At 43.4% G+C, this 27672-nt stretch overlaps 1 protein-coding gene and 1 long non-coding RNA gene across 4 annotated transcripts in view; both read left to right on the top strand.

Moving 5' to 3' along the window:
- The first annotated feature begins 1931 nt into the window (after window positions 1-1931).
- On the top strand, window positions 1932-7250 carry LOC135513204 (uncharacterized). The gene is made up of 2 exons (XR_010451503.1): window positions 1932-4598; window positions 6960-7250. It is a non-coding gene; the product is annotated as an uncharacterized LOC135513204 (long non-coding RNA).
- A 17738-nt stretch (window positions 7251-24988) lies between these two features.
- The window catches only part of hmcn1 (hemicentin 1), a 247122-nt gene continuing 244438 nt past the window's right edge, over window positions 24989-27672 (top strand). For all 3 annotated transcript variants that reach the window (XM_064936005.1, XM_064936007.1, XM_064936006.1), the window contains exon 1: window positions 24989-25644. In XM_064936005.1, the coding sequence (XP_064792077.1) occupies window positions 25380-25644 (265 nt within the window). In that variant the 5' untranslated portion in view covers window positions 24989-25379. The remainder of the gene's footprint in view (window positions 25645-27672) is intronic.

Here is a 27672-nt window from a genome sequence, read left to right on the forward strand (position 1 = left end):
GAACTGTCATTCTCCCTCGGCCTGGGGCTCCATGCAAGATCTCACCTTGTGGAGTTGCAATGATCATGAGAACGGTGAGGAATCAGCCCAGAACTACACACGAGGATCTTGTCAATGATCTCAAGGCAGCTGGGACCATAGTCACCAAGAAAACAATTGGTAACACACTACGCCGTGAAGGACTGAAATCCTGCAGCGCCCGCAAGCTCCCCCTGCTCAAGAAAGCACATATACATGCCCGTCTGAAGTTTGCCAATGAACATCTGAATGATTCAGAGGACAACTGGGTGAAAGTGTTGTGGTCAGATGAGACCAAAATGGAGCTCTTTGGCATCAACTCAACTCGCTGTGTTTGGAGGAGGAGGAATGCTGCCTATGACCCCAAGAACCTCATCCCCACTGTCAAACATGGAGGTGGAAACATTATGCTTTGGGGGTGTTTTTCTGCAAAAGGGACAGGACAACTTCACCACATCAAAGGGACGATGGGCGGGGCCATGTACCATCAAATCTTGGGTGTGAACCTCCTTCCCTCAGCCTGGGCATTGAAAATGGGTCGTGGATGACAATGACCCAAAAACACACGGCCAAGGCAACAAAGGAGTGGCTCAAGAAGAAGCACATTCAGGTCCTGGAGTGGCCTAGCCGGTCTCCAGACCTTATCCCAAAGAAAATCTGTGGAGGGAGCTGAAGGTTCGAGTTGCCAAACGTCAGCCTCAAAACCTTAATGACTTGGAGAAGATCTGCAAAGAGGAGTGGGACAAAATCCCTCCTGAGATGTGTGCAAACCTGGTGGCCAACTACAAGAAACATCTGACCTCTGTGATTGCCAACGAGGGTTTTGCCACCAAGTACTAAGTCATGTTTTGCAGAGGGGTCAAATACTTATTTCCCTCATTAAAATGCAAATCAATTTATAACATTTTTGACATGCGTTTCTCTGGATTTTTTTGTTGTTATTCTGTCTCTCACTGTTCAAATAAACCTACCATTAAAATGATAGGCTGATCATTTCTTTGTCAAACGTACAAAATCAGCAGGGGATCAAATATACTTTTTTCCCGTCACTGTGAATCACAAGGACAAATCTACAGTTGCTTACCAAGACGACATTGAATGTTCCTGAGTGGCCTAGTTACAGTTTTGACTTAAATGGGCTTCAAAATCTATGACAAGACTTGAAAATGGTTTTCTAGCAAGAACTTGACAGAGCTTGAAGAATGTTTTAAAGAACAGCTCTAATCACTGCCAAATGTGTTTCTAACATGTATTGTCTCAAGGGGGTGAATACTTATCTAATGAAGATAGATTAGCGTTTTATTTTCATAAATGTTTTATAAATGTTGGACTTTTTCTTCCACTTTGACATTACAGAGTATTTTGTGTAGGTCGTTGACCAAAAATTACCATTTAAATCCATTTTAATCCCACTTTGTAACACACAACAAACAAACAAATTCAAGGGTTGTGAATACTTTCTGAAGGCACTGTAAATCCTCTCTCCTCATCCCCAGTCCCTATGTTGCACCATCTCCATGGTGAAGAATATCAATGCCCTGAGCAGCCTGTGTCCCCTGTCGCCACGTAAACAGAGTGAGGCTCTGAATATGAATTCTTCATTACGGGTGGCTGTTCTGGTCGTTCACGCTGAACCTTGTTTAGCATAATTATCAAATGCTAATGAATGCTGTTGGGTAACTGTGGGTTGTTTAGTCACATCACAGGGTGTTCTCTGTGTGTATGGGTGTGTGTGTGTGGGTGTGTGTGTGGGTGTGTGTGTGGGTGGATGTGGGTGTGGGTGTGTGTGTGTGGGTGTGGGTGTGTGTGTGTGTGTGTGTGTGTGTGTGTGTGTGTGTGTGTGTGTGTGTGTGTGTGTGTGTGTATGGGTGTGTGGGTGTGGGTGTGGGTGTGTGTGTGGGTGTGGGTGTGGGTGTGGGTGTGTGTGTGTGTGTGTGTGTGTGTGTGTGTGTGTGTGTGTGTGTGTGTGTGTGTATGTGTGACTGGTCAAAGTCAGAGGAAAGGGTCTGTTTTTCCAGGGGTTCTACAGGCAATGAAGTAGCGGAATTTAGGCTATCGGTTAGAGCGTTGGGCCAGTAAACAAAAGGTCACTAGTTCAAATCCTAGAGCTGACAAGGTGAAAAATATTTTGATCTGCACTTGAGCAAGGCACTTAATCCTAATTGCTTCCGGTTTTGCTGTTGATAATGGCTGGTCCTGGCTGGGACCATGCTCTCAGCTGAAGTTAAGGTATATGCAAAAAAACACATTTTCAATTCACACGTACACGTGTACATTCTAATTAAGTGACCAGAGGGTAGAGGATGGGACATGGTTAATATGTTTTTTGAAAACCTGTGACCTGAGGAAAGGTTCTTTGTGTGTTTTCTAGAGGAGCCAGCCCATTAATATGACACTGGTCTGTTTGATCTTGGTGTTTACTTCTGGTGTTGGTTTTATTTTATGAAGACTAAACATAATCGAGTGCTGTATCTGGACAGATCTCGCCAAAACAAACTGACAAAGCTATAGTATTACAGATTATGTTTCCCCTCCCTTATCAACTCTTCTAATTCATGTAACCTACTCATAACCACTTTCAACTATACTGAGCAAATATATATTTAAATTATGTAAAGTGTTGGTCCCATGTTTTTTGAGTAAAAAGTAAAAAGATCCCGGAAATGTTCCATATGTACAAAAAGTTTATTTCTCTTAAATTTGTTTACACCCCTGTTAGTGAGTATTTCTCCTTTGACAGTATAATCCATCCACCTGACAGGTATGGCATATCAAGAAGCTGATTAAACAGCATGATCATTACACAGGTAATGACAATAAACGGCCACTCTAAAATGTACAGTTTTTCCACACAACACAATGCCACAGACATCTCAAGTTTTGAGCGTGCGTGCAATTGGCATGCTGACTCCAGGAATGTCCAACAGAACTGTTGCCAGAGAATGTAATGTTAATTTCTCTACCATAAGCCGCCACCAACTTAATTTTAGAGAATTAGGCAGTACATCCAACCGGCCTCAAAACCGCAGACCACGTGTAACCATGTCAGCCCAGGACCTCCACATCTGACTTCTTCACCTACGGGATCGTCTGAGGAGGGGGAGGGGGAGGGGGGGGGGTGCTGAGGTGTATTTCTGTCTGTAATGAAGCCCTTTTGTTGGGAAAAACTCATTATGATTAGCTGGGCCTGGTTCCCCAGTGGGTGGACCTGGCTCCCTCGTGGGTGTTCCCATGCCTTCCCAGGCCCACCCATGGTTGCGCCCCTGCCCAGTCATATGTTTGGTTCACTTCCTCATCTAGTCGCAGGCTGTCAAAGACAATCATATTAAGAAATTAAATGCTTGTCCAAGATCTGTTATGCTAGATGTTTATTTGCTATTTTTATCTTCCCGTTCAGCCTGTTCTCTCTCCCCCCTGTTATGTAACAGACTGGTTAACATTGGTTTGTCTTCTTTCTTAAGACCATAGGGAGTCAGGATATACTGATTTAGAGTGTTGTACAATGTGTTGCTATAGGAATGTCAGTTGTGTTATTCAATGTGTCGCTATAAGAATGTCAGCTGTTTTATACAATGTGTTGCTATAAGAATGTCAGTTGTGTTATACAATGTGTTGCCATAAGAATGTCAGCTGTGTTGTACAATGTGTTGCTATAAAAATGTCAGTTGTGTTATACAATGTGTTGCCATAAGAATGTCAGCTGTGTTGTACAATGTGTTGCTATAAAAATGTCAGTTGTGTTATACAATGTGTTGCTATAGGAATGTCAGCTGTGTTATACAATGTGTTGCTATAAGATTGTCAGCTGTGTCATACAATGTGTTGCTATACGAATGTCAGTTGTGTTATACAACACGTTGCTATAAGAATGTCAGCTGTGTTATATGTTTTGCTTCCGTGTTGATTTGTAGTGGGCAGCTACTGTAAGAACAAGCTCGATGACTCGGAGGAGTGCCAACCCAACAGACACATGCACACACAGACACACGCAGACACAAAGAGAAACACAAACACATTCACATACAGAACACTGGATGGAACATACCATTTCCTGTTTAGAATTCCGCAGCAGAACATTTCGGAGTGATGGTAGTGGTAGACGCAGCAGAGCAAGACCCTGGGAAGAGGCCGGTTGTCACCTTGGCCTTGGCACTGCTGTCCGGCTCAGGGTCATGCCTGGGAACCTGTGGTGTCAGGAGCTCCTGTGGGATCACAACTTGGAATATTATGGGAAAAGGTGACTATTGTTTCCCAGACATCCTATGCTGATGTTTTACTGCTATTTAACCCTTTGTATCCACAATCCAACTAGGTTTTCTGTGTGTGTGTGTCTTTCCCTCCCCCTTTCCCTCCCATCATTTACACTCCATTCCCATATCCTGCTGCATCACTGTTTCCTTTCATTGTATCCCTCCAGCCCACAGGTTCCACTTTACATATTCCCACAGGAGACTGCTGACCTGCTACTGACCCCTCTGACAGCTAACATCAATCTGACATTTAGATCAGCAGATGGATGCCTGGATGGATGGAAGAACAGAAGGACGTACAGTTGAAGTGGGAAGTTTACATACACTTAGGTACACATTAAAACTCATTTTTCAACCACTCCACAAATTTCTTGTTAACAAACTATAGTTTTGGCAAGTAGGTTAGGACTTTAGGTCATGCACTTCTACTTTGTGCATGACGCAAGTCATTTTTCCAACAATTGTTTACAGACAGATTATTTCACTTATAATTCGCTGTATCACAATTACAGTGGGTCAGAAGTTTACATACACGAAGTTGATGGCTTCTCATGGCTTCTGATAGGCTAATTGACATAATTTGAGTCAATTGGAGGTGTACCTGTGGATGTATTTCAAGGCCTACCTTCAAACTCAGTGCATCTTTGCTTGACATCTTGGGAAAATCAAAAGAAATCAGCCAAGACCTCAGAAAAACAATTGTAGACCTCCACAAGTCTGGTTCATCCTTGGGAGCAATTTCCAAACGCTTGAAGGTACCACGTTCATCTGTACAAACAATAGTACACAAGTATAAACACCAAGGGTAAGGCTTGCAAGCCGATCATGTTGTGGGGGTGCTTTGCAGCAGGAGGGACTGGTGCACTTCACAAAATAGATGGCATCATGAGGCTGGAAAATGATGTGGATATATTGAAGCAACATCTCAAGACATCAGTCAGGAAGATAAAACTTGGTCTCAAATGGGTCAAATGGACAATGACCCCAAGCATAGTTCCAAAGTTGTGGCAAAATGGCTTAAGGACAACAAATTCCATAGAACATTTGTGGGCAGAACTGAAAAAGCTTGTGCGAACAAGGAAGCCTTCAAACCTGACTCAGTTACACCAGCTCTGTCAGGAGGAATGGGCTACAATGCACCCAACTTATTGTTGGAAACTTGTAGAAGGCTATCCAAAATGTTTGACCCAAGATAAACAATTTAAAGGTAATGCTACCAAATACTAATTGAGTGTATGTAAACTTCTGACCTGAGCTGAGTGTGGGATGGGGGCAAGCAGAGAGTAGGTTTGGGGCAGGCAGAGAGTAGGTTGGGGGCAGACAGAGAGTAGATTGGTGGCAGACAGAGAGTAGGTTGGTGGCAGGTAGAGAGTAGGTTGGGGGCAAGCAGAGAGTAGGTTGGGGGCAGGCAGAGAGTAGGTTGGGGGCAAGCAGAGAGTATGTTGGGGGCAGACAGAGAGTAGTTTGGGGGCAGACAGAGAGTAGGTTGGGGGCAAGCAGAGAGTAGGTTGGGGGCAGACAGAGAGTAGGTTGGTGGCAGGCAGAGAGTAGGTTGGGGGCAAGCAGAGAGTAGGTTGGGGGCAAGCAGAGAGTATGTTGGGGGCAGACAGAGAGTAGTTTGGGGGCAGACAGAGAGTAGGTTGGGGGCAGGCAGAGAGTAGGTTGGGGGTAGGCAGAGAGTAGGTTGGGGGCAGGCAGAGAGTAGGTTGGTGGCAGGCAGAGAGTAGGTTGGGGGCAAGCAGAGAGTAGGTTGGGGGCAGGCAGAGAGTAGGTTGGTGGCAGGCAGAGAGTAGGTTGGGGGCAGGCAGAGAGTAGGTTGGGGGCAAGCAGAGAGTAGGTTGGGGGCAGGCAGAGTGTAGGTTGGGGGCAGGCAGAGAGTAGGTTGGTGGCAGGCAGAGAATAGGTTGGGGGCAGGCAGAGAGTAGGTTGGGGGCAGGCAGAGAGTAGGTTGGGGGCAGGCAGAGAGTATGTTGGTGGCAGGCAGAGAGTAGGTTGGTGGCAGGCAGAGAGTAGGTTGGGGGCAGACAGAGAGTAGGTTGGTGGCAGGCAGAGAGTAGGTTGGGGGCAAGCAGAGAGTAGGTTGGGGACAGACAGAGAGTAGGTTGGGGACAGACAGAGAGTAGGTTGGGGGCAGACAGAGAGTAGGTTGGTGGCAGGTAGAGAGTAGGTTGGTGGCAGGCAGAGAGTAGGTTGGGGGCAAGCAGAGAGTCGGTTGGAGGCAGACTTGATTGCACAGCCTTTGGCCAAGATACCTGCTGACAAATGTTTCTTGTAGCCCTCAGTGAGCTTGCTGCACCTTTCTACTGGCAATTTGGCCACTTTTCAGTAGCAAATTGCTCTAATTCTTCAATGTTTAAAGGTTTGCCCTCCACCAACTGCTGTTTTCAGATCTCGCTATAGGTATTGGATGTGATTCAGATCTGGACTCCAGAACAGTCCAGCGTTTCTTCTTGAACCATTCCTGGGTGCCTTTTGATGTGTGTTTGGGCTCATTGTCCAGCAGGCAGACCCACGACCTTCAATGAAGACCCAGTTTTTGGACACCGGTTTGAACATTGGAGGCAGCAAATCTCCCCCATGTTTGATTGTAGGGAGAGGGTTCTTTACATTGAATGTTTAATTTGGTTGTCTGTAAACACAGCGCTGATCTATGTTGCCAAAGAGCTCTAATTTTGTTTCATTAATCCACAGAACATTTTCCCCAGGATTCCAATGTTTACCAACGACCAAATGAAGCATTCAAAGAAAACAAGAACCTCCAAAGGGGAGGATCGATAGTGCTGTGGCGACACTTTGCTGCCTCTGGTACTGGGGGCCTTGAATGTGTGCAAGACATCATGAAAACGGTTTTCTGTCCATGTCAAACAAAGCGTGCAGGTTGAATGCTATTTTTCACACACACACACACACACACACACACACACACACACACACACACACACACACACACACACACACACACACACACACACACACACACACGTCATTACCGGGACTCGGGACCCACAGTAGGGAGAGGAGGAATGTGCAAACTGTACAGAACGACGAAGCGAGAGAACGAGAACAGGACAATAACAGAGCAGTTTTTTTTATCTGGTATTGGGTGGGATTCAGATGGCAGCTGGACAGCATTCCTACAGACCTCATCAGTGTGGCAGTTAGTATTTGTGTGTCTCTCTCAATTCAATGTCAATGTAAGGGGTTTTATTGGGAAACATATGTTTACATTGCCAAAGCAAGTGAAATAGGTCAACAAAATTTAAATAAACAATCAAAAATGAACTGTAAACATTACACTCACAACAGTTCCAAAATAATTAAGACATTTCAAATGTCATTATGTCTGCATAGTGTTGTCTCTCTCTCATCTTTACACAATTTCTCCCTCAATCTCTGCCTCACTCTTCCGTCTCTGCTCTTTCTGTCTCTCCATCCACCTGTCCCACATTTTCTGTGCCCTCTGCCCCCCTCTCTCTTTGTCCCTCTTTCCCCTACCGATCTCTGCGTGGACCTCTCTCCCCCTGCATCTCTCGATGTTCCACTTGTTTCTCATTATTTACAAACAACCCCCCTCATAAAGAGAGTAGGGGACAAAGAAAATACCACATTCATCATTTCAGCCCTTTTGTGTGTGTGTGTGTGTGTGTGTGTGTGTGTGTGTGTGTGTGTGTGTGTGTGTGTGTGTGTGTGTGTGTGTGTGTGTGTGTGTGTGTGTGTGTGTGTGTGTGTGTGTGTGTGTGTGTGTGTGTGTGTGTGTGTGTGGAGAGAGACTGACGGTGTGAGTGTGCTCGGCTGGCCTGGTGAGCCATGCCGGGACACAAATGTTTTTTGATGGGTAGATTAGATGGTGTGTAATCCCTGGGATTAGGGGTATTGAATATGGAGCGCAGGGCCCTGGGCTTCCATTCTGCTCGAGGGCTGGACCATGGGATCATGTGTTGCGTGTGTTTGGGAGACAGTAAGGGGGTCTTGTGTGTGTGGCATTCACGCCTTGCTGTCGGGTGAGGCTGAGGTCATCATCAGGCAATTACTGCTTGACGACGAGACTGAATGTCCACAGTGTCAACAGTGATACCAACCCAAACACATACTAATACTCAGACCAGTCATTTGAAATCCATGGATTAGGGTCTAATTAATATATTTCAATTGAATGATTTCCTTAAATGAACTGTAACTCAGTAAAATCATTGAAATTGTTGCATGTGGCATTTCTATATTTTTTCAGTATAAATTCTGCCTCCACAGACCTTCTCCAGCTGTTCCTGGGTCTTCCTGGTTTCCCTTTTCCCTGTGGGTTCCAGGATAGAGCTTGTCTGGTCATGTTGGTGGGTGGTTTTCTGAAGGTGTTCCCGAGCCATCCCCATTTCCTGAGTTTTATTTGAGTGTATACACACGCACACTTACTGTACATACTCATACAAACACACCTTGAACAAACAAAACAAGTTCAAATCAGACTATTATCTCAGTGATATAAATTAATGATGAGTGCACAACTTATGCCATTAATTTATGCAGAGAAAAGTACCAAAAGAGTCTAGTTCTGTCTCTCTCTCTCAGGGTTATTCCAGAAGAGTTCTGTGGCTAAGCTCCCCATCTCTCTGCTTTGTGACTCAGTGGTGTGTCAGTGACCAGATTTACATGAACACAGTATTCCGGAGAGTAGCTCATATCCTGTTTAAGGTCTTATTCAGTATAAATTGTTAACATACACGTTTGATATATCGCTCACGAGAGTCCCTGTATCCATAAATAAACAGAATATTCCTATTTTATATGAATATGGGTTGAATGGAATAGTAACTGAAATGTGGACCCTGACTGTAGGCCGATATAATATGAACTCTTGCAGAATTATGCATTTCTTGCAGTAAAATTAAAATAACATATGTTAATTTTGGCTCGGAAACAGAAGTGGAGAAATATTATTTCTTTCAGCATCTCTTGAGAAAATGCAAGTGTAATGTGTTATCTTTGACACTGATATGCATGCAGACAGTATTTGAACCAAATAAAATATGCGCCCCAGACGAACTGAAGTATTATCAGAAACGTGCTTCAACGTGTTTCATCATTTTCTCAGCTTTTCTTAATGTTTACAGAACAACGAGAACAACATTTGAAATAGAACCATAAGGAAACCTGTAGGAAACGTTATGCTGAAGTACTGAAATTCCCACAGAAGAACACTGTTTGTCACGATCGTCATAATAACTGGACCAAAGCGCAGCGTGATCTGGTTCGACATCTTTTATTACTATGTGAAACTCAAAACAAAATAAATAAACAAACAAACGAACGAACGAACGAAACGTGAAGAAATGCAGAGCTCACATGCACTACACAAAAACAAGATCCCACAAAGCACAAAGGGGCAATGGCTACCTAAATATGATCCCCAATCAGAGACAACGATAAACAGCTGCCTCTGATTGGGACCCATACCAAGCCAACATAGAAATATAATTACCTAGATGACCCACCCTAGTCACACCCCGACCTAACCAACATAGAGAATAAAAAGCTCTATGGTCAGGGCGTGACACTGTTTCTTAATGTTCTCTGAACTATTTAAGAATGTTCCCAATGTAAAACCAGTTGGAGAACGTTCCTAGAACATTACCAAAATTGAAATTAAACTTAACCATGTTAGAACTTTTAGGAAACGTTCTGTTAATTAAAGTAATGAAATACTAAGAAAACTTGTCAAGTTCCTTAAATTGGCTGAGAATGTTCCAAAGCCAAGCAACTCTCCTGCACCATTCCCAAAAAGTTGTGGGAAGGCTGTATGCAAAATAACCATAGGACGTTCTAACCAAACTCTAAGAAACATTTGGTTCTCAAAACATTATGTGCTAGCTGGGAATTGTTTAGCTGGTTTGAAGCTTGGTATTGAATGGGGCTTAAAAAAACAACCTCTCACTCAATGTCAACAAAACAAAGGAGATGATCGTGGACTTCAGGAAACAGCAGAGGGAGCAGCCCCCTATCCACATCGACGGGACAGTAGTGGAGAAGGTGGAAAGGTTTATGTTCCTGGGCGTACACATCACAGACAAACTGAAATGGTCCACCCACGCAGACAGTGTGGTGAAGAAGGCGCAACAGTACCTCGGCTACCTTAGGAGGCTGAAGAAATTTGGCACGTCACTCAAAACCCTGACAAACCTTTACAGATGCACAATCGAGGGCATCCTGTTGTGCTGTATCACAGCCTGATACGGCAACTGCACCGCCCTCAACTGCAAGGCTCTCCAGAGGGTGGTGCGGTCTGCACAACGCATTACCGGAGGCACACTACCTGCCCTCCATGACACCTACAGCACCCGATGTCACAGGAAGGCCAAAAAGCAACTGTCCATCAGTGTTGAGAAAGAGAGAGAGAGAGAATTGCTACTCATCACTACTAATTGGGATGTTTCACTACTGGTGAACACTACATATTTCCTAATCAAATCAGTACATAATTCTCCCTTAATGACCACTGTGTAACTACTGAGCTTTCGGGTATCTATTACCTAAAACACAATTCCAACATGTTAACTATTGAATTACTACGTAATGCCTACACATTATTGCCTGCTCAATCCCTATAGAATTACTGTGGACATTTCTGTGTGTGGTGTTGTCACTACTGATCACTATGGGTCGTGGGTCCCATATGTGGTCACCTGATTTGAAAATGGGGTCAAATAAAATCTAATTTCATTGTTCACATTCCTTGTGTTTAGCAGATGTTATTGCGGGTGTAGCTAAATGCTTGTGCTTCTAGCCTCAACAATGCAGAAGTATCTAAGTAATATCTAACAGTTTCACAACATATACCGCAAAATACACGTAAATCTAAGTAAGGAATGGATTAAGAATATATATACATACAGTGGGGAGAACAAGTATTTGATACACTGCCGATTTTGCAGATTTTCCTACTTACAAAGCAGAGAGCTGGAATTCTTACTGGTTGGTAGGTGATCAAATACTTATGTCATGCAATAAAATGCAAATGAATTACTTAAAAATCATACAATGTGATTTTCTGGATTTTTGTTTTAGATTCTGTCTCTCACAGTTGAACTGTACCTATGATAAAAAGTACAGACCTCTACATGCTTTGTAAGTAGGAAAACCTGCAAAATCAGCAGTGTATCAAAGACTTGTATATGTCAGAGTGCCATTGGACTAAGATACAGTGGCATAGTATAGAGTACAGTACATACATATGAGATGGGTGATGCAAAATATACGCACAATTAAAGTGGCGAAGATACCGTAGAATAGTATAGAGTACAGTTTATACATATGAGATGGGTAATGCTAGATACGGATACATTAGTAAAGTGGCTAGTGTTTCATTTCCTTAAAGTGGCCAGTGATTCCTAATCTATGTCTTTAGGCAGCAGCCTCCGATGGCTGTTTAACAGTCAGTGGTGTAGTATAGAATACAATACAGTATATACATATGAAATGGGTGATGCCATATGTATAGGATAGGGGTGTGCTCCCTCTGTTGTTTCCTGAAGTCTACGATCATCGCAGGAGAAACTCTAAAATAAAATGAAAATAATCGTGTTTAGTTCATAGAACCGAAGTCACTCTGAGCTTTGTTGGAAGGCAATCACCCCAAGTCCTCTTTCGTCAAATGGGGGTTTGATAAATAATGGAAAACCTTCTGTAAATAGAGAATGGGAAGCTAAAGCTATTTATGGACTCTGATATGTTTGATGACAACAATATGAGATCATTTGAACAACTCAGAAATGAATTAAATCTACCCAATAAAGACTTCCTACTCACAAACAAGGCAAACATATTCTAAATACTGAATTGGAAAGGTTTCAAGTTTGAATGTCACATGTACAAGTACAGTTCCTTTCTTGCAAACTCAAAACGCAACAATGCAATAATCAATAACAATGTAATACTAGAAGAAAAATATACACAGGAAATAAGAAAAAATATGAAGAACACAATAAGTAGGTAAGTAAGCATACTATATACAGGGTCAGAAAACAAGCTTATTGAAATGTTTAAGTCCAAAAGTCATATAGCTAAAATCCGTAATAACTCCAGATATTTTGTATGCCAAGGTGTACAAGAGAATGATTTGGGTGTGCACCTCTCTCCTGAAACATATCTGGAAAAACATGTATGGTGTTCAAATTGGTTCGGAATAAATTAAAGAGTTTTACATTTCTGCATAGAGTGGCCTAGTGGTTAGAGTGTTGGACTAGTAACTGGAAGATTGCAAGTTCAAACTCCCGAGCTGACAAGGTACAAATCTGTCGCTCTGCCCCTGAACAGGCAGTTAACCCACTGTTCCTAGGCCGTCATTGAAAATAAGAATTTGTTCTTAACTGACTTGCCTAGTTAAATAAAGGTCAAATAAATAAAAAATCTGACTACTAGGACATGCAACCTTCTGTGTCTGACAAATGTTGGCACTGTAGTGGGGGAAATGGCCAATGGATGGATACATATGATCTGGAATCGACCTAAATGAATCCGATACTGGTCCATGGTATTGAAATCAGTTTCAGCCACTAATGGAATATCATCCCTTTTGGACCCAGTCTATTGAATCATCTGGGAAACTTTAAAGGAGATAATAAGTGAAAACACTTGTGTGTATGAATCTCCCTTGTGAGTATGTGTGCTAAATGTCTCCTTGCATTAAACTGGAAGAACATTGACGTTGTTTCAGAGGAAATGTGGATCACAACTTACCTTGACACACTAATGTTGGAAAACCTGTCCTGTAATTTGAAACGTTTATTCACGTGGTAATAAATTGTGAAATGCAATAACATTCTGATTACTGATGCCCACCTCTTCCAATGACAGAGGGTTGATGTGTTAATGCCTGAGACCTGGACGTGGATTGGTCTTGGGCCAGGAAGCACTCTCACTGGAAACATGTACATTATGTCAATATTAGGAAATACACACCTTCTTCCCTTTCTTCCCATATCTAGGATGTTGATATTATGATCTACGAGAACATATGAACTGTTTTTGTTTTCTAAGGTGACATATTTATTGAATTTGTTGACAATAGAGCTGGAGAAATCCAATAAAAATCTATGCGAAAAGAAAGTAGGGGTTATGTCAGTGATCTCAAGTTGCCACTAGATGTGTTTGTAATAAACAGAGCAGTTTCTGTTTTCTTCCTACACGTGGCTCTATCTTTTGAATGGTTGAAGCTATAAAATACTATGACCACATCGCAGAAAGATAAGACTCTCAGGAACACGTATGTGTCTTCTGTTTCCCACTACAATACCCACAAGCCTCATTAGAACAGAGTGGATGAGACCAGACACTAAATCAGACTGAGGGAAAAAGAACATCACCAATTCTAGTATTATCTACAGTGGCCGGGCCTCTCTGAAATGTCCTAAGAGCTTTCTGATGCATTTCAGTCACTTCAAAACACACTTTCTTCAGACTGAAGCACTTTCAAAAGTACTGTCAGACTGTTTTGTAATAGAATCAATTTAAAAAGTAGACATTGGCTGTTGATTACATCATTTTGTGGGGTCACAAAATACATTTGATATCAAAATGGGGTCCTGGCCCAAAACAGTTTGGGAACCTTTGACCTCCTGCGTCACTCCTAGACTTGTGCACATGTTATTTCCTCAAGTTTCTAACTGTAGTTATATCATCAAACAGTAAAATAATAAGCTTATACAAGCGTAATGTTAGTCCCAATGAGGCCTTGACTTAACTATCTTCAGATCCTCTTTTTTGTTGCAGCCACACTTCTCCACCATGTAGCCTTGTAGAAAATGAAGTCATGCTCAAGCGACAGCCATTATCAATAATCTGCTAACAGAGGTCACGTACGACAACACAGAAAAACATTTAATAAACCATTTTAATCTTACCAACAATGGCCTCCAGTCTTCTTATGTCGAGGGCCTCCTTGGCAACATGTCGAAAGACATACAGAAAGTAGAATGGGTACGTATACCAATATGAACATAATGTACATTTGCATACAAACACACATACTTACGATAGGATATATAGCTACATTTCAGTGGGGATAGCAAACAGCTAGGCTAAACGCAATAGTGTTTTGGCTTACAATCTTTTTGATCTGGTAAAAGTGATATAAATGGCTAAACAACAACATGAAAGTAGTCATTAAACATAAAGGAAAGTTAAGCTTACAGATGGTGCCAGCATATGAGCTATGAATGGCAGGATGACGATTAATGTAAAATGATTACAATCGGGATTGTCAAAAACAGTAGCTAGCTAGCAACAATCTGCTACTTTCAGCTTTTTCTTCTTCTGCGGTTGCGAAAAGACGGTGTAGTCTGGCTGTAGTTTTGTTACTACTTACAGTGCATTCGGAAAGTATTCAGACCACTTGACTTTTTCCACATTTTGTTACGTTACAGTGTCACGACTTCCGCAGAAGTCGGTCCCTCTCCTTGTTTGGGCAGCGTTCGGAGGTCAACGTCGCCGGACTTCTAGCCATCGCCGATCCACCTTTCATTTTCCATTTGTTTTGTCTTGTCTTCCCACACACCTGGTTTCAATTCCATCATTACAATTCCATCATTCAGGCAGTTAACCCACTGTTCCTAGGCCGTCATTGAAAATAAGAATTTGTTCTTAACTGACTTGCCAGGTAAAATAAAGCTAAAATAAATTTAAAAAAAAAATTACATGTGTATTTAACCCTCTGTTCCCCCCATGTCCTTGTCTGGAATTGTTTATTGTAGTGCTTGTGCACGTTATGCTGGTGTGTACAGGGTTTTGTTTACTCACTGTATTTATTGTTCTGTTAATGGTGGTTTTATTTATTAAACTGCGCCGTTGTCAATCAGTTTTTGCTGTCTTGCGCCTGACTTCTCTGCCGCCAGTACGCACCCTCTACATACAGCCTTATTCTAAAATGTATTCAATTGTTTTTTTCCCTCATCAATCACACAATAGCCCATAATGACGAAACAAAAAACAGATTTCTATAAATGTTTGCAAATTGATTTAAAAAAAAACAACAACTGAAATATGACATTTACATAAGTATTCAGACCCTTTACTCAGTACTTTTTTGAAGCACCTTTGGCAGCGATTACAGCCTCGAGGCTTCTTGGATATGACGCTACAAGCTCTGTCAGGTTGGATGGGGAGCGTCACTGCACGTGACACTTAGCATTCAGGCCAAAGAGTTCAATCTTAGTTTCACCAGACCAGAGAATCTTGTTTCTCATGGTCTGAGAGTCTTTCGGTGCCATTTGGCAAACTCCAAGCAGGCTGTCATGTGCCTTTTACTGAGGAGAGGCTTCCGTCTGGCCATTCTACCATAAAGGCCTGATTGGTGAAGTGATGCAGAGATGATTGTCCTTCTGGGTGGTTCTCCCATCGGAACTATGGAGCTCTACCATCAGGTAATTGATCACCTCCCTGACCAAGCCCCTTCTCCCCCCATTGCTCAGTTTGGCCGGGAGGCCAGCTCTAGGATGAGTCTTGGTGGTTCCAAACTTCTTCCATTTAAGAATGATGGAGGCAAATCTGTCTTTGGGGACCTTCAATGCTGCAAAAATATTTTGGTACCCTTCTCCAGATCTGTGCCTTGACACAATCCTGTCTCGGAGCTCTACAGACAACTCCTTCGACCTCATGGTTTGGTTTGTGGGACCTTATATAGACAGTTGTGTGCCTTTCCAAATCATGTCAATTAATTTAATTTACCACAGGTGGACTCCAGTCTAGATGTAGAAACACCTCAAGGATGATCAATGGAAGCAGGATCCACCTGAGCTTAATTTCGAGTCTCATAGAAAAGGGTCTGAATACTTATGCAAATAAGCTATTTCAGTTTTTTACTTTTAATACATTAACAAAAAATTCAAAACAACTGTTTTCTCTTTGTCATTACAGGGTATTGTGTTTAGATTGATGAGGAAAAACATGTATTTAATCCATTTTAGATTAAGGCTGTAACGTAACAAAATGTGGAAAAAGTCAAGGGGTCTGAATACTTTCCGAGTGCACTGTATATACTACCAACATCAAGTAGTAAACATCTCTACCAGATTATTACTGGAAACACTACAGTTTTAGGAACACAAGCATTTCGCTACACCTGCAATAATGTCTTCTAAATATGTGTATGTGACCAATAACATTTGATTCGATTTTTACTCTACTTGTGTATCTGGAGTACTACAGAAACAACACATTTACTACACAATCCCTACAAGTCTCTACATAGTCACTACTGCATGAATGGGTTTTGTGTAATAATTCAGTAGTACTTTTTCATGAGGGCAGGCGACCGTGAGGAGGTGAATGTTTCTTGGCCCGACATTGGAAACGGAAGCAGGCTACTTTATTGTCCATTTTCTCTCTGTGACTCCTGCTTCTCCTCTCTCCGGTTTCCTTTCCTTCACCCCTTTGTGCTGTTTTTGGCCACAGTCGAGTAGTCTGTACAGTTGGTGTCTAAAACAACAGTTGTGTGACTTAGAACTGCACGTGCTTTAAGGCTAGTTACCTAAGAAATGGTATGTTGTGCAATCAAAGGCTTGTTTATTTGGTTTGGATCACTAATATTCTTATCCAACCATCTTCTGGCAAGCTTCACCATGAAAAACCACCAGACCAGATCCAGTCTGACTGCCTCTTACACAGGCCTGGCTCTGTCCAGGATGGCTTAGAGAGAGAGTTAGAACTTGAAGTATGCCAAAGACAAGCACTGAGAGTGAACTGGAAAAGCTAAGATAGATGAAGTTACACTGTAGGATAAGGTTCAAACTTTTAGTGGCATCTAGTAGCTTTCCAAGGATTAGTGATGTGGTGGATTGACTGATGGCTGAGACATTGACATCGCTTGCCTGTCTCCTAGTTTTAACAGCTATCCAGCATTACCTTAGAGGAATTGCACTGAAATTATCCTCATGTCAGGGAGCCATTGTTAAACATGTGCAGTATGTCAGAAAAGAACAAACTCTTAGCTGTCTGGAATAAACATTTAACATAAACCTCTCTCTCTCTCTCTCTCTCTCTCTCTCTCTCTCTCTCTCTCTCTCTCTCTCTCTCTCTCTCTCTCTCTCTCTCTCTCTCTCTCTCTCTCTCTCTCTCTCTCTCTCTCTCTCTCTCTCTCTCTGTGTGTGTAATTAAGAAATTGCTTGAATTACCCTATGTCTTGTGTAATATATTTACTTATTTATTTTATTTAACCTTTATTTAACTAGGCAAGTCAGTTAAGATCAAAGTCTTATTTACAAAGACTACCTACCAAAAGGCAAAAGGCCTCCTGCAGGGACGGGGGCTGGGATAAAATTATATATACAGGACAAAACACACATCACGACAAGAGAGACAACACAACACTACATGAAGAGAGACCTAAGACAACAACACAGCATGGTAGCAACACAACATGACAACAACATGGTAGCAACACAACATGGTGCAAACATTATTGGGCACAGACAACAGCACAAAGGGCAAGAAGGTAGAGACAACCATCCATCACGCAAAACAGCCACAATTGTCAGTAAGCGTCCATGATTGAGTCTTTGAATTAAGAAATTGAGATAAAACTGTCTAGTTTGAGTGTTTGTTGCTAGCTGCAGCGAACTGAAAAGAGGAGTGGCCCAGGGATGTGTGTGCTTTGGGGACCTTTAACAAAATGTGACTGGCAGAATGGGTGTTGTATGTGGAGGATGAGGGCTGCAGTAGATATCTCAGATAGGGGGGAGTGAGGCCTATGAGGGTTTTATAAATAAGCATCAACCAGTGGGTCTTGTGACAGGTATACAGAGATTACCAGTTTACAGAGGAGTATAGAGTGCAGGGATGTGTCCTATAAGGAGCATTGGTGGCAAATCTGATGGCCGAATGGTAAAGAACATCTAGCCGCTCGAGAGCACCCTTACCTGCCGATCAATAAATTATGTGTCTGTAATCTAGCATGGGTAGGATGGTCAGCTGAATCAGGGTTAGTTTGGCAGCTGGGTTGAAAGAGGAGCGATTACAATAGAGGAAACCAAGTCTAGATTTAACTTTAGCCTGCGGCTTTGATATGGTGCTGAGAGATATAGAATATAGTATTCCTGGTTGTTGTTCTGCTTGGATGCTTTCCATAGCATGTGTTATGTCATGCCATGTATACCGCTGATTTGCATTTTTCTAAGTTTGTTTATCATGCAAAATGGTCGTTCACAGGCAGTAGCTCTAACATGATTTGAATGCATGTGTCTGGGTTTGTGTGGTTTGGGCTCCTATTTGAATCTTTCCATGAGGTTCTATGTCCAGAATGTCAATAATGTGGACAATTGACCCCCGCCCCCCCCTTATTTTTCTCTCTTGACCTTCAATTATTTTTCTCTCTCTTCCCCCCCTTCTCTGTAGTAGATAAGTAGCCTATCACAGGTGCTTGCTTTGCTCCAGGCAATCCCTCACCACATGTTTTGAGGTTCGACACCAGTCTCAATATTGTAATTGTCAATGACCCTGCCTTTCTTCCTGATTTTTCAGCCTGTTTCCATTCAGAGTGCATCAGCCACAAGCATCCCCATGATCAATACTTAGCCACCCTGAACACTGCAGTGAGAATAACACATGACACTGGCTCCCCCTGGTGTCCAGACATCTGAACTCCTATTAGACTTTGACCCATCATGGTCAATACATAGGCATTGGTTGCCCATATCTAGATGCATTTGATGAAACCCAATATATTTGTTTGCGAAAATGTTATGATCCTTTCTATTGCTCTCTCTTAGGGCGTGTGAGAGGAGTGTGAAAAGGTGTGTGAGAGGTGTGTGAAAAGGTGTTTGAGAGGTGTGTGAAAAGGTGTGTGAGAGGTGTGTAAAAAGGTGTGTGAGAGGTGTGTGAGAGGTGTGTGAAAAGGTGTGTGAGAGGTGTGTTAGAGGTGTGTGAAAAGGTGTGTGAGAGGTGTGTGAAAAGGTGTGTGAGAGGTGTGTGAAAAGGTGTGTGAGAGGTGTGTGAGAGGTGTGTGAAAAGGTGTGTGAGAGGTGTGTGAAAAGGTGTGTGAGAGGTGTGTGAGAGATGTGTGAAAAGGTGTTTGAGAGGTGTGAAAAGGTGTGTGAAAAGGTGTGTGAAAAGGTGTGTGAGAGGTGTGTGTGAAAAGGTGTGTGAAAAGGTGTGTGAGAGGTGTGTGAGAGGTGTGTGAAAGGGTGTTTGAGAAGTGTGTGAAAAGGTGTGTGAGAGGTGTGTAAAAAGGTGTGTGAGAGGTGTGCGAGAGGTGTGTGAAAAGGTGTGTGAGAGGTGGGTTAGAGGTGTGTGAAAAGGTGTGTGAGAGGTGTGTGAAAAGGTGTGTTAGAGGTGTGTGAAAAGGTGTGTGAGAGGTGTGTGAAAAAGGTGTTTGAGAGGTGTGTGAAAAGGTGTGTGAGAGGTGTGTAAAAAGGTGTGTGAGAGGTGTGTGAGAGGTGTGTGAAAAGGTGTGTGAGAGGTGTGTGAAAAGGTGTGTGAGAGGTGTGTGAAAAGGTGTGTGAGAGGTGTGTGAGAGTTGTGTGAGAGGTGTGTGAAAAGGTGTGTGAGAGGTGTGTGAGAGGTGTGTGAAAAGGTGTGTGAGAGGTGTGTGAGAGGTGTGTGAAAAGGTGTGTGAAAAGGTGTGTGAGAGGTGTGTGAGAGGTGTGTGAGAGGTGTGTGAAAAGGTGTGTGAGAGGTGTGTGAAAAGGTGTGTGAGAGGTGTGTGAGAGTTGTGTGAGAGGTGTGTGAAAAGGTGTGTGAGAGGTGTGTGAGAGGTGTGTGAAAAGGTGTGTGAGAGGTGTGTGAGAGGTGTGTGAAAAGGTGTGTGAAAAGGTGTGTGAGAGGTGTGTGAGAGGTGTGTGAGAGGTGTGTGAAAAGGTGTGTGAGAGGTGTGTGAGAGGTGTGTGAGAGGTGTATGAGAGGTGTGTGAGAGGTGTGTGAAAAGGTGTTTGAGAAGTGTGTGAAAAGGTGTGTGAGAGGTGTGTAAAAAGGTGTGTGAGAGGTGTGCGAGAGGTGTGTGAAAAGGTGTGTGAGAGGTGGGTTAGAGGTGTGTGAAAAGGTGTGTGAGAGGTGTGTGAAAAGGTGTGTTAGAGGTGTGTGAGAGGTGTGTGAAAAGGTGTTTGAGAAGTGTGTGAAAAGGTGTGTGAGAGGTGTGTAAAAAGGTGTGTGAGAGGTGTGCGAGAGGTGTGTGAAAAGGTGTGTGAGAGGTGGGTTAGAGGTGTGTGAAAAGGTGTGTGAGAGGTGTGTGAAAAGGTGTGTTAGAGGTGTGTGAAAAGGTGTGTGAGAGGTGTGTGAAAAAGGTGTTTGAGAGGTGTGTGAAAAGGTGTGTGAGAGGTGTGTAAAAAGGTGTGTGAGAGGTGTGTGAGAGGTGTGTGAAAAGGTGTGTGAGAGGTGTGTGAAAAGGTGTGTGAGAGGTGTGTGAAAAGGTGTGTGAGAGGTGTGTGAGAGTTGTGTGAGAGGTGTGTGAAAAGGTGTGTGAGAGGTGTGTGAGAGGTGTGTGAAAAGGTGTGTGAGAGGTGTGTGAGAGGTGTGTGAAAAGGTGTGTGAAAAGGTGTGTGAGAGGTGTGTGAGAGGTGTGTGAGAGGTGTGTGAAAAGGTGTGTGAGAGGTGTGTGAGAGGTGTGTGAGAGGTGTATGAGAGGTGTGTGAGTGGTGTGTGAAAAGGTGTGTGGGAGGTATGTGAGAGGTGTGTGAGAGGTATGTGAGAGGTGTGTGAAAAGGTGTGTGAAAAGGAATGAGTTCTTGTCGGTGGGAAAAGCGCTGCTTCCTCGATACAGTCAGTCGTCAGATGAAAGCAGATATCTCCAACCAGCTGGTAGTCTGTGATCTCCTCAGAGCCTGACAAAAAAACATGCATCAGGATTTTTTTTTAATGATGTTCATTTGTTTTATATGCCATTAATCAACATTCATATCATATCATAAACAATTGCCAGTAGCAATACTGCACATCTCAGCAGCATCTTCTGAAGGATTACTTTTGGGGCGGCAGAGGAAAACAAATGTAGCACAACTAAAGAACAACTAAAGAATCCCTTGTAGGCCTACTATATCCCGCTGAATTCCTCAGTCTTGACAGAGGAAGCAGGTCATTATGTGCAACTGCCTTAAGCCTTCAGACTGACTCAGTCTGCTCTGTACTATCACGTTAAGCCCCAGGTCACGGTTTCATTTAGTTCTGTGGGTTCAGTGAGGGGAGAATAGTCTGAGTTAGTAGTAGCAGAGCGGTAATGATCCCTGGAATGTGTGGCTATAGATTAAGCCCATGTTTAAACATGGGGTTTAGAAGACACAGTCAAATCTACTAATTACATTTGTTTCAGTCTGTATTATGCCTAAGTGAAATTAGCATTCTACAACAAAAGATTTCTTATTTTAATATGTTCAGCTGAAGATCAACTAATCAGTGTAATGGGGCTATGAATGTCCCTTTGCACAATATGTATCCTGAAGACTGTGTAGGCCTTTGCAAGTGACTTGGTCTCCTTGAAAAACTCTGTCTGTCCATGGCAGCTCACTGAGCTGTGAAATTGGCCTTATCAAGTTGTCTATCTCCGTCCTCTGCTCTGATCTCTTCTCTCTCCTCCTCCCCTCCTCCCGTCTCTCCTCCTCCCTCCCTCCCCCTCCTCCAGTCTCTCCTCCAACCTCCCCTCCTCCAGTCTCTCCTCCCTCCCTCCCTCCCTCCCTCCCTCCCTCCCTCCCTCCCTCCCTCCCTCCCTCCCTTCCTTGCCACTCCACTGCCCCAGTAAATCCCCGGGGCTCTAATTTAAGCCACTTGTCCACATCTTACAATGTGTATTAAGTCCCTTCCTGGCCCTGTGTGGCACCTTCCGGCCCCACAAACCACCATCTGTCCTCACATACCATCATCTGTCCTCACATACCACCACCTGTCCCCACATACCCCCACCTGTACTCACATACCACCACCTGTCCCCACATACCACCACCTGTCCTCACATACCACCACCTGTCCTCACATACCACCATCTGTCCTCACAAACCCCCACCTGTCCTCACATACCCCCACCTGTCCTCACATACCACCACCTGTCCTCACATACCACCACCTGTCCCCACATACCACCACCTGTCCTCACATACCACCACCTGTCCTCACATACCACCACCTGTCCTCACATACCCCCACCTGTCCTCACATACCCCCACCTGTCCTCACATACCCCCACCTGTCCTCACATACCACCACCTGTCCTCACATACCACCACCTGTCCTCACATACCACCACCTGTCCTCACATACCACCACCTGTCCTCACATACCACCACCTGTCCTCACAAACCACCACCTGTCCTCACATACCAACACCTGTCCCCACATACCAACACCTGTCCCCACATACCACCACCTGTCCCCACATACCAACACCTGTCCCCACATACCACCACCTGTCCCCACATACCACCACCTGTCCTCACATACCACCACCTGTCCTCACATACTGCCGTTGGTCTGACACTTCCTGGACAGAAAGACAGGAAGACAGGCAAACAGGCAGAGAGACAGATAGATATACAGAAAGACCGACCGAAAGACAGAATTGTCAATGTGCTGGAGATCGTGTCTTACAAACCGCGGTGAGGGGTTAACTCCAAGAGCTCTGTTGTGATGACCCTAAACTCGCCTGGTAGGCTACATACAGTATAGTGGAGCCAGAAGTCCAAATTGTTAAGTATTTCCTGTCCTCAGCTCTAGATGGCGCAAGTGGAGCAAGTAGTCTAACAATGAAACAGAATCGGTATGTCACTTCCTTGCCTATTGGTCTAAATAAGAAACATTTAAGGCACAGTCTGTAATTTCTTCAGCTTGACCCTACCACTTTGTTTGGCAAGCTGAGGAAGTGGTAGGGGACATTTTAATTAGGTTGTGAGAACAGTGTGGGTACATCATAAGAGACAAAACACTAAATATGCTCTGTTGTGATGACATTGATGCAATGTTTAAGTTAGATTGCACAGGACCTTCTTCTAATGTTCTAAGAAAGATGACAGAACACCTGTTCTACGTTCTTTAAAGGTTCCCAGAACATTTAATTAAGTTATGGGAGTTGTCTGGGATGTTGCAAGAATATTCTTGCGATATATACATATGTAACGCAGAACATTCCCACAACATTCCCAGTGGCATTGACTCACCCAGTGATGAAGATGAAGCCTGGGCTACACACCGGTGATGGCCAATGTCCTTGCGCCTATACCCTAGTTCAAGATAAACCACTTTGAAAAACAGTACTGTTTGCTCAGAATTTCACCTTCCAACAGGACAACGACCCAAAGCACACATCCACGACAACGCAGGAGTGGCTTCGGTACAAGGCTCTGAATGTCCTTGAGTGGCCCAGCCAGAACTCAGACTTAAACCTGATCGAACATCTCTGGAGAGACCTGAAAATATCTGTGCAGTGAAGCTCTCCATCCAACCTGACAGAGTTTTAGATGATCTGCAGAGAAGAATGGGAGAAACTCCCCAGGCGTGCCAAGCTTGTAACGTCGTACCCAAGAAGACTCGAGGCTGTAATCCCTGCAAAGGTGCTTCAACAAAGTACTGAGTAAAAGGTCTGAATACTTATGTAAATATCATATTTCAGCTTTTTAATTTTTTAAAATAAATGTTCAAACATTTCTAATAACCTGTTTTTGCGTTGTCATTATGCGGTATTGTGATGTCATTATAGGGTATTGTGATGTCATTATGGGGTATTGTGATGTCATTGGGGCGGCAGGGTAGCCTCCCTCCCTGGACTAGTAACCGGAAGGTTGCAAGTTCAAATCCCCGAGCTGTTGTTCTGCCCCTGAACAGGCAGTTAACCCACTGTTCTGAGGCCGTCATTGAAAATAAGAATTTGTTCTTAACGGACTTGCCTAGTTAAATAAAGATAAAATAAAATTATGGGGCATTGTGTGTAGATTGTTGGGGGGAAAATATTCAATCAATTTTAGAACAAGGCTGTAATGTAACAACATGTGGAAAAAAAGTCAAGGGGTCTGGATACTTTCCGAATGACCTGTAAGTGGATTATACTGCATGTCTATGGCCACAATGTAACAAGCTGTTATTTATTTGGCATGTGTGCTTCCCAAATTGTGGCCTTCCCAACTGGAGGCTTAGAGCATGTGATAAAACTGCATTCACAGCCATTTGTTAGATGTTATTGATCCGCTGTGGCTAAATGATGCTCTCTGCTGAAGTATTTTGAATTATTATATTTTTTGGATTTTATTTTTTAAAATTGATTTTGTCTAAATTATTGTAATTTATCAAGGGAGGCTGCAGCACCTCCAGGACTCCTCCTTTCCGCGGTTATTCCTGCATGAAGTGGAAATTACTGTTTTTTTGTAACATGTTTCGAAACTATAGTCTACATTGTTAGTTTACAAAGAATCCAATGACAATGAAAACATAGTCTAATTACTGGAATACAACCTTAGTTTGGGTTATGTTATGATCGAGTTCGGGTAAATGAATACGCTGATTGTACATGTAAACATACTATCGTGTTATCAATTCCTTTTCATTCTGTTGGCCACAGTACTTTTTCCATGCAGGCCTACTCTTTCAATATGAAACAAATGTGTTTCTCTTTGCATGTCTTGTCGCGTGTCTACTGTATAATTCAAGTATAGCCTACCGCCTTGTCTTAATGCACAGGGTCCCATCCCAGGCAGGACTCCCAAAACACACTGCTCCAATCAGAAGGCAGCTATTCTGTAAGGAGTCAATTTGCCTTGAGCCTTTCTTCTCTTGAGAAGCTTTGAGAAGGGGACTTGCAGAGTTTGGACAAGAGCTCCCGACACGGCAGCTGAGCTGAGCTGAGCTCCTTCATAACTTCAGAACAAGAGTGTGAGCTCCTTCAAACTTCAGAACAAGAGTGTGAGAAGCTCAGAAGGTCCAAAAGGGCGGTGGAGGTCACATTGAAGGGAGCGAGAGCATCTTTGACAGCATCTAAACTTTTCCACCGTTTTTCTCCTTAAAAAAAGGAAGACAATATTGGCTTTTTCATCACTATCTTGTTACTAATTTTAGCGAGCCAATGTCTCTCCCTTTACCTCAAGATTCATCCTGAGGTTCTGAGCGGAGACACAAACTATTACAACTTTGTTGGCGACACGTCATAGACCGTTCGGTCTGAAAATGGGCATCAAGCGTGTGCCATTGTTGCTTGTGCAGGTACTTCTCCTGGTGGCCGTGTCCTCCGGGCAGAACACGGGGACCGAGGGGACAAAAGAGGAGATCCCAGAAGGAGCGTCCACCCTGGCGTTCGTCTTTGATGTCACCGGCTCCATGTACGATGATCTCGTGCAGGTTATTGAAGGGGCATCCAAGATTTTGGAGATGTCGCAGAGTAGAACAAAGAGACCCCTCTACAACTATGCATTGGTTCCCTTCCACGACCCGGGTAAGAAAAGCTGGGTTGATCTGCAATCATTAAAACATGTAATATAAATAAGAATGATATATGATGTGTACATGAAAAACATGCTCTCTCCGTCTCATCTGAATAACACCTTTCTTTTTGCAACTGTTTGCTGTGCAATGGCACTTTGGTTAATAATATACAATATCGTTGTGCATTTCATTTACACGCTTTTGTGAACGATTTTTTTACGCAACGAAGTATTTGCAATTCTCTGCTATTGTAAGTGGTACAATACAGCTGTTTGTATGTGTACATATAGGCCTAGTCTAACCTACGAATAGACCTGCTTTGGAACAAAAACAGACATCGTCGTCAGAAACGTGAGAATTGTAATAGTTTACCGACACTGGGCTCTGAATGCGTAATGTCTTCACACTGTTCAGCGCAGGCGGCATCGGGTCACTGTCGCCGCATACAGATGTTCAGCTCCGCATTCACTATCATTAGCATTCCGTTTGAGTTAGTGTGTTTTGGGCGATTACCTTTCAGGCACAAAATCAAACTGTAATGTGGCAGCCCTACCTTGTGTTTACTGTGAAAAGTGTAAAAATTAGACACGGAAGAGGCCAGTGTTATGTAGTCAAAGGAATAGATGCGAGTTGACAGGGCATTGAACTCTGCACACATACTTCACACCAACTAATTGTCTATATGACATATCCATATATAATAGACACTTTTGGGGGGGATCCTAACACTGCATGAGGTTTTATTTTCCAAAAACAGGGCAAAGTGTGTTAGTGTATGTTTGAGTCTGTAATTATGAGCTATGAATAGGGAGAACCATTCACTCATCTAGCTGGTACATCTTCAACAAAAGCCGTTGTCAGGGTTGTGTTGTGTGATGGGGGCCTTAGTGGGGGGTGGGGGCTCAGTCAACAACATAGTGGCCAGCAAACAGTCCATAACGTGAGGGGCTGCTGTGAATGCTTGGGTGAGAGCTTGTTAAAGACAGAAATGGAGAGGAGGAAGCGAGATAGACAGAGAGAGAGAGAGATAGTTAAAGAGAGAGAGAGAGAGAGAGAGATAGTTAAAGAGAGAGAGAGAGATAGTTAAAGAGAGAGAGAGAGAGAGAGTGAGAGAGAGAGAGAGAGAGAGAGAGAGAGAGAGAGAGAGAGAAAAGAGAGACAGAGAGAAAGGCAGAGAGAGAGCATTTCGTTTTCCAGACCTCGAATACACCAAACCTGGATCTGACATAGAAATTGTTTCTGGACCTTCTGTGCCAAATAGATTTTCCATCCTGCTATCCTCCTCTGAGAGCACAGGAATGTCTTTCAAGATGCACACACACAATATCTGGTTATCGTTTCAGAGCATCATCATCCTACTGTTACTAAACCAACCAACTGACAGAGAGGAGAGAGAGAGAGAGAGAGAGAGAGAGAGAGAGAGAGAGAGAGAGAGAGGAGAGGAGAGAGAGAAGAGAGAGAGAGGGGAGAGGAGAGAGAGAGAGAGAGGAGAGGAGAGAGAGAAGAGAAGAGAGAGAGAGAGAGAGAGAGAGAAGAGAGAGAGAGAGAGGAGAGGAGAGAGAGAAGAGAGAGAGAGAGAGAGAGAGGAGAGGAGAGAGAGAAGAGAAGAGAGAGAGAGAGGAGAGAGAGAAGAGAGAGAGAGAGAGGAGAGGAGAGAGAGAAGAGAGAGATAGAGAGAGAGAGAGAGAGAGAGAGAGAGAGAGAGGAAAAAGAAGCGAGAGAGGAGAGAGAGAGAGGAGAGAGAGAGATAGAGAGAGAGAGGAGAGAGAGAGAGATAGAGAGGAGAGAGAGGAGAGGGAGAGATAGAGAGGAGAGAGAGAGGAGATAGAGATAGATAGAGAGGAGAGAGAGAGAAAGAGATAGAGAGGAGAGAGAGAGATAGAGAGGAGAGAGAGAGATAGACAGGAGAGAGAGAGAGAGGAAAAAGAAGCGAGAGAGGAGAGAGAGAGGAGAGAGAGAGAAGAGGGAGAGAGAGAAGAGAGAGATAGAGAGAGGAGAGGAGAGAGAGAAGAGAAGAGAGAGATAGAGAGAGAGAGAT

The sequence above is a fragment of the Oncorhynchus masou genome, chromosome 24 (assembly GCF_036934945.1).
Source record: "Oncorhynchus masou masou isolate Uvic2021 chromosome 24, UVic_Omas_1.1, whole genome shotgun sequence".
Taxonomy (NCBI): domain Eukaryota; kingdom Metazoa; phylum Chordata; class Actinopteri; order Salmoniformes; family Salmonidae; genus Oncorhynchus; species Oncorhynchus masou.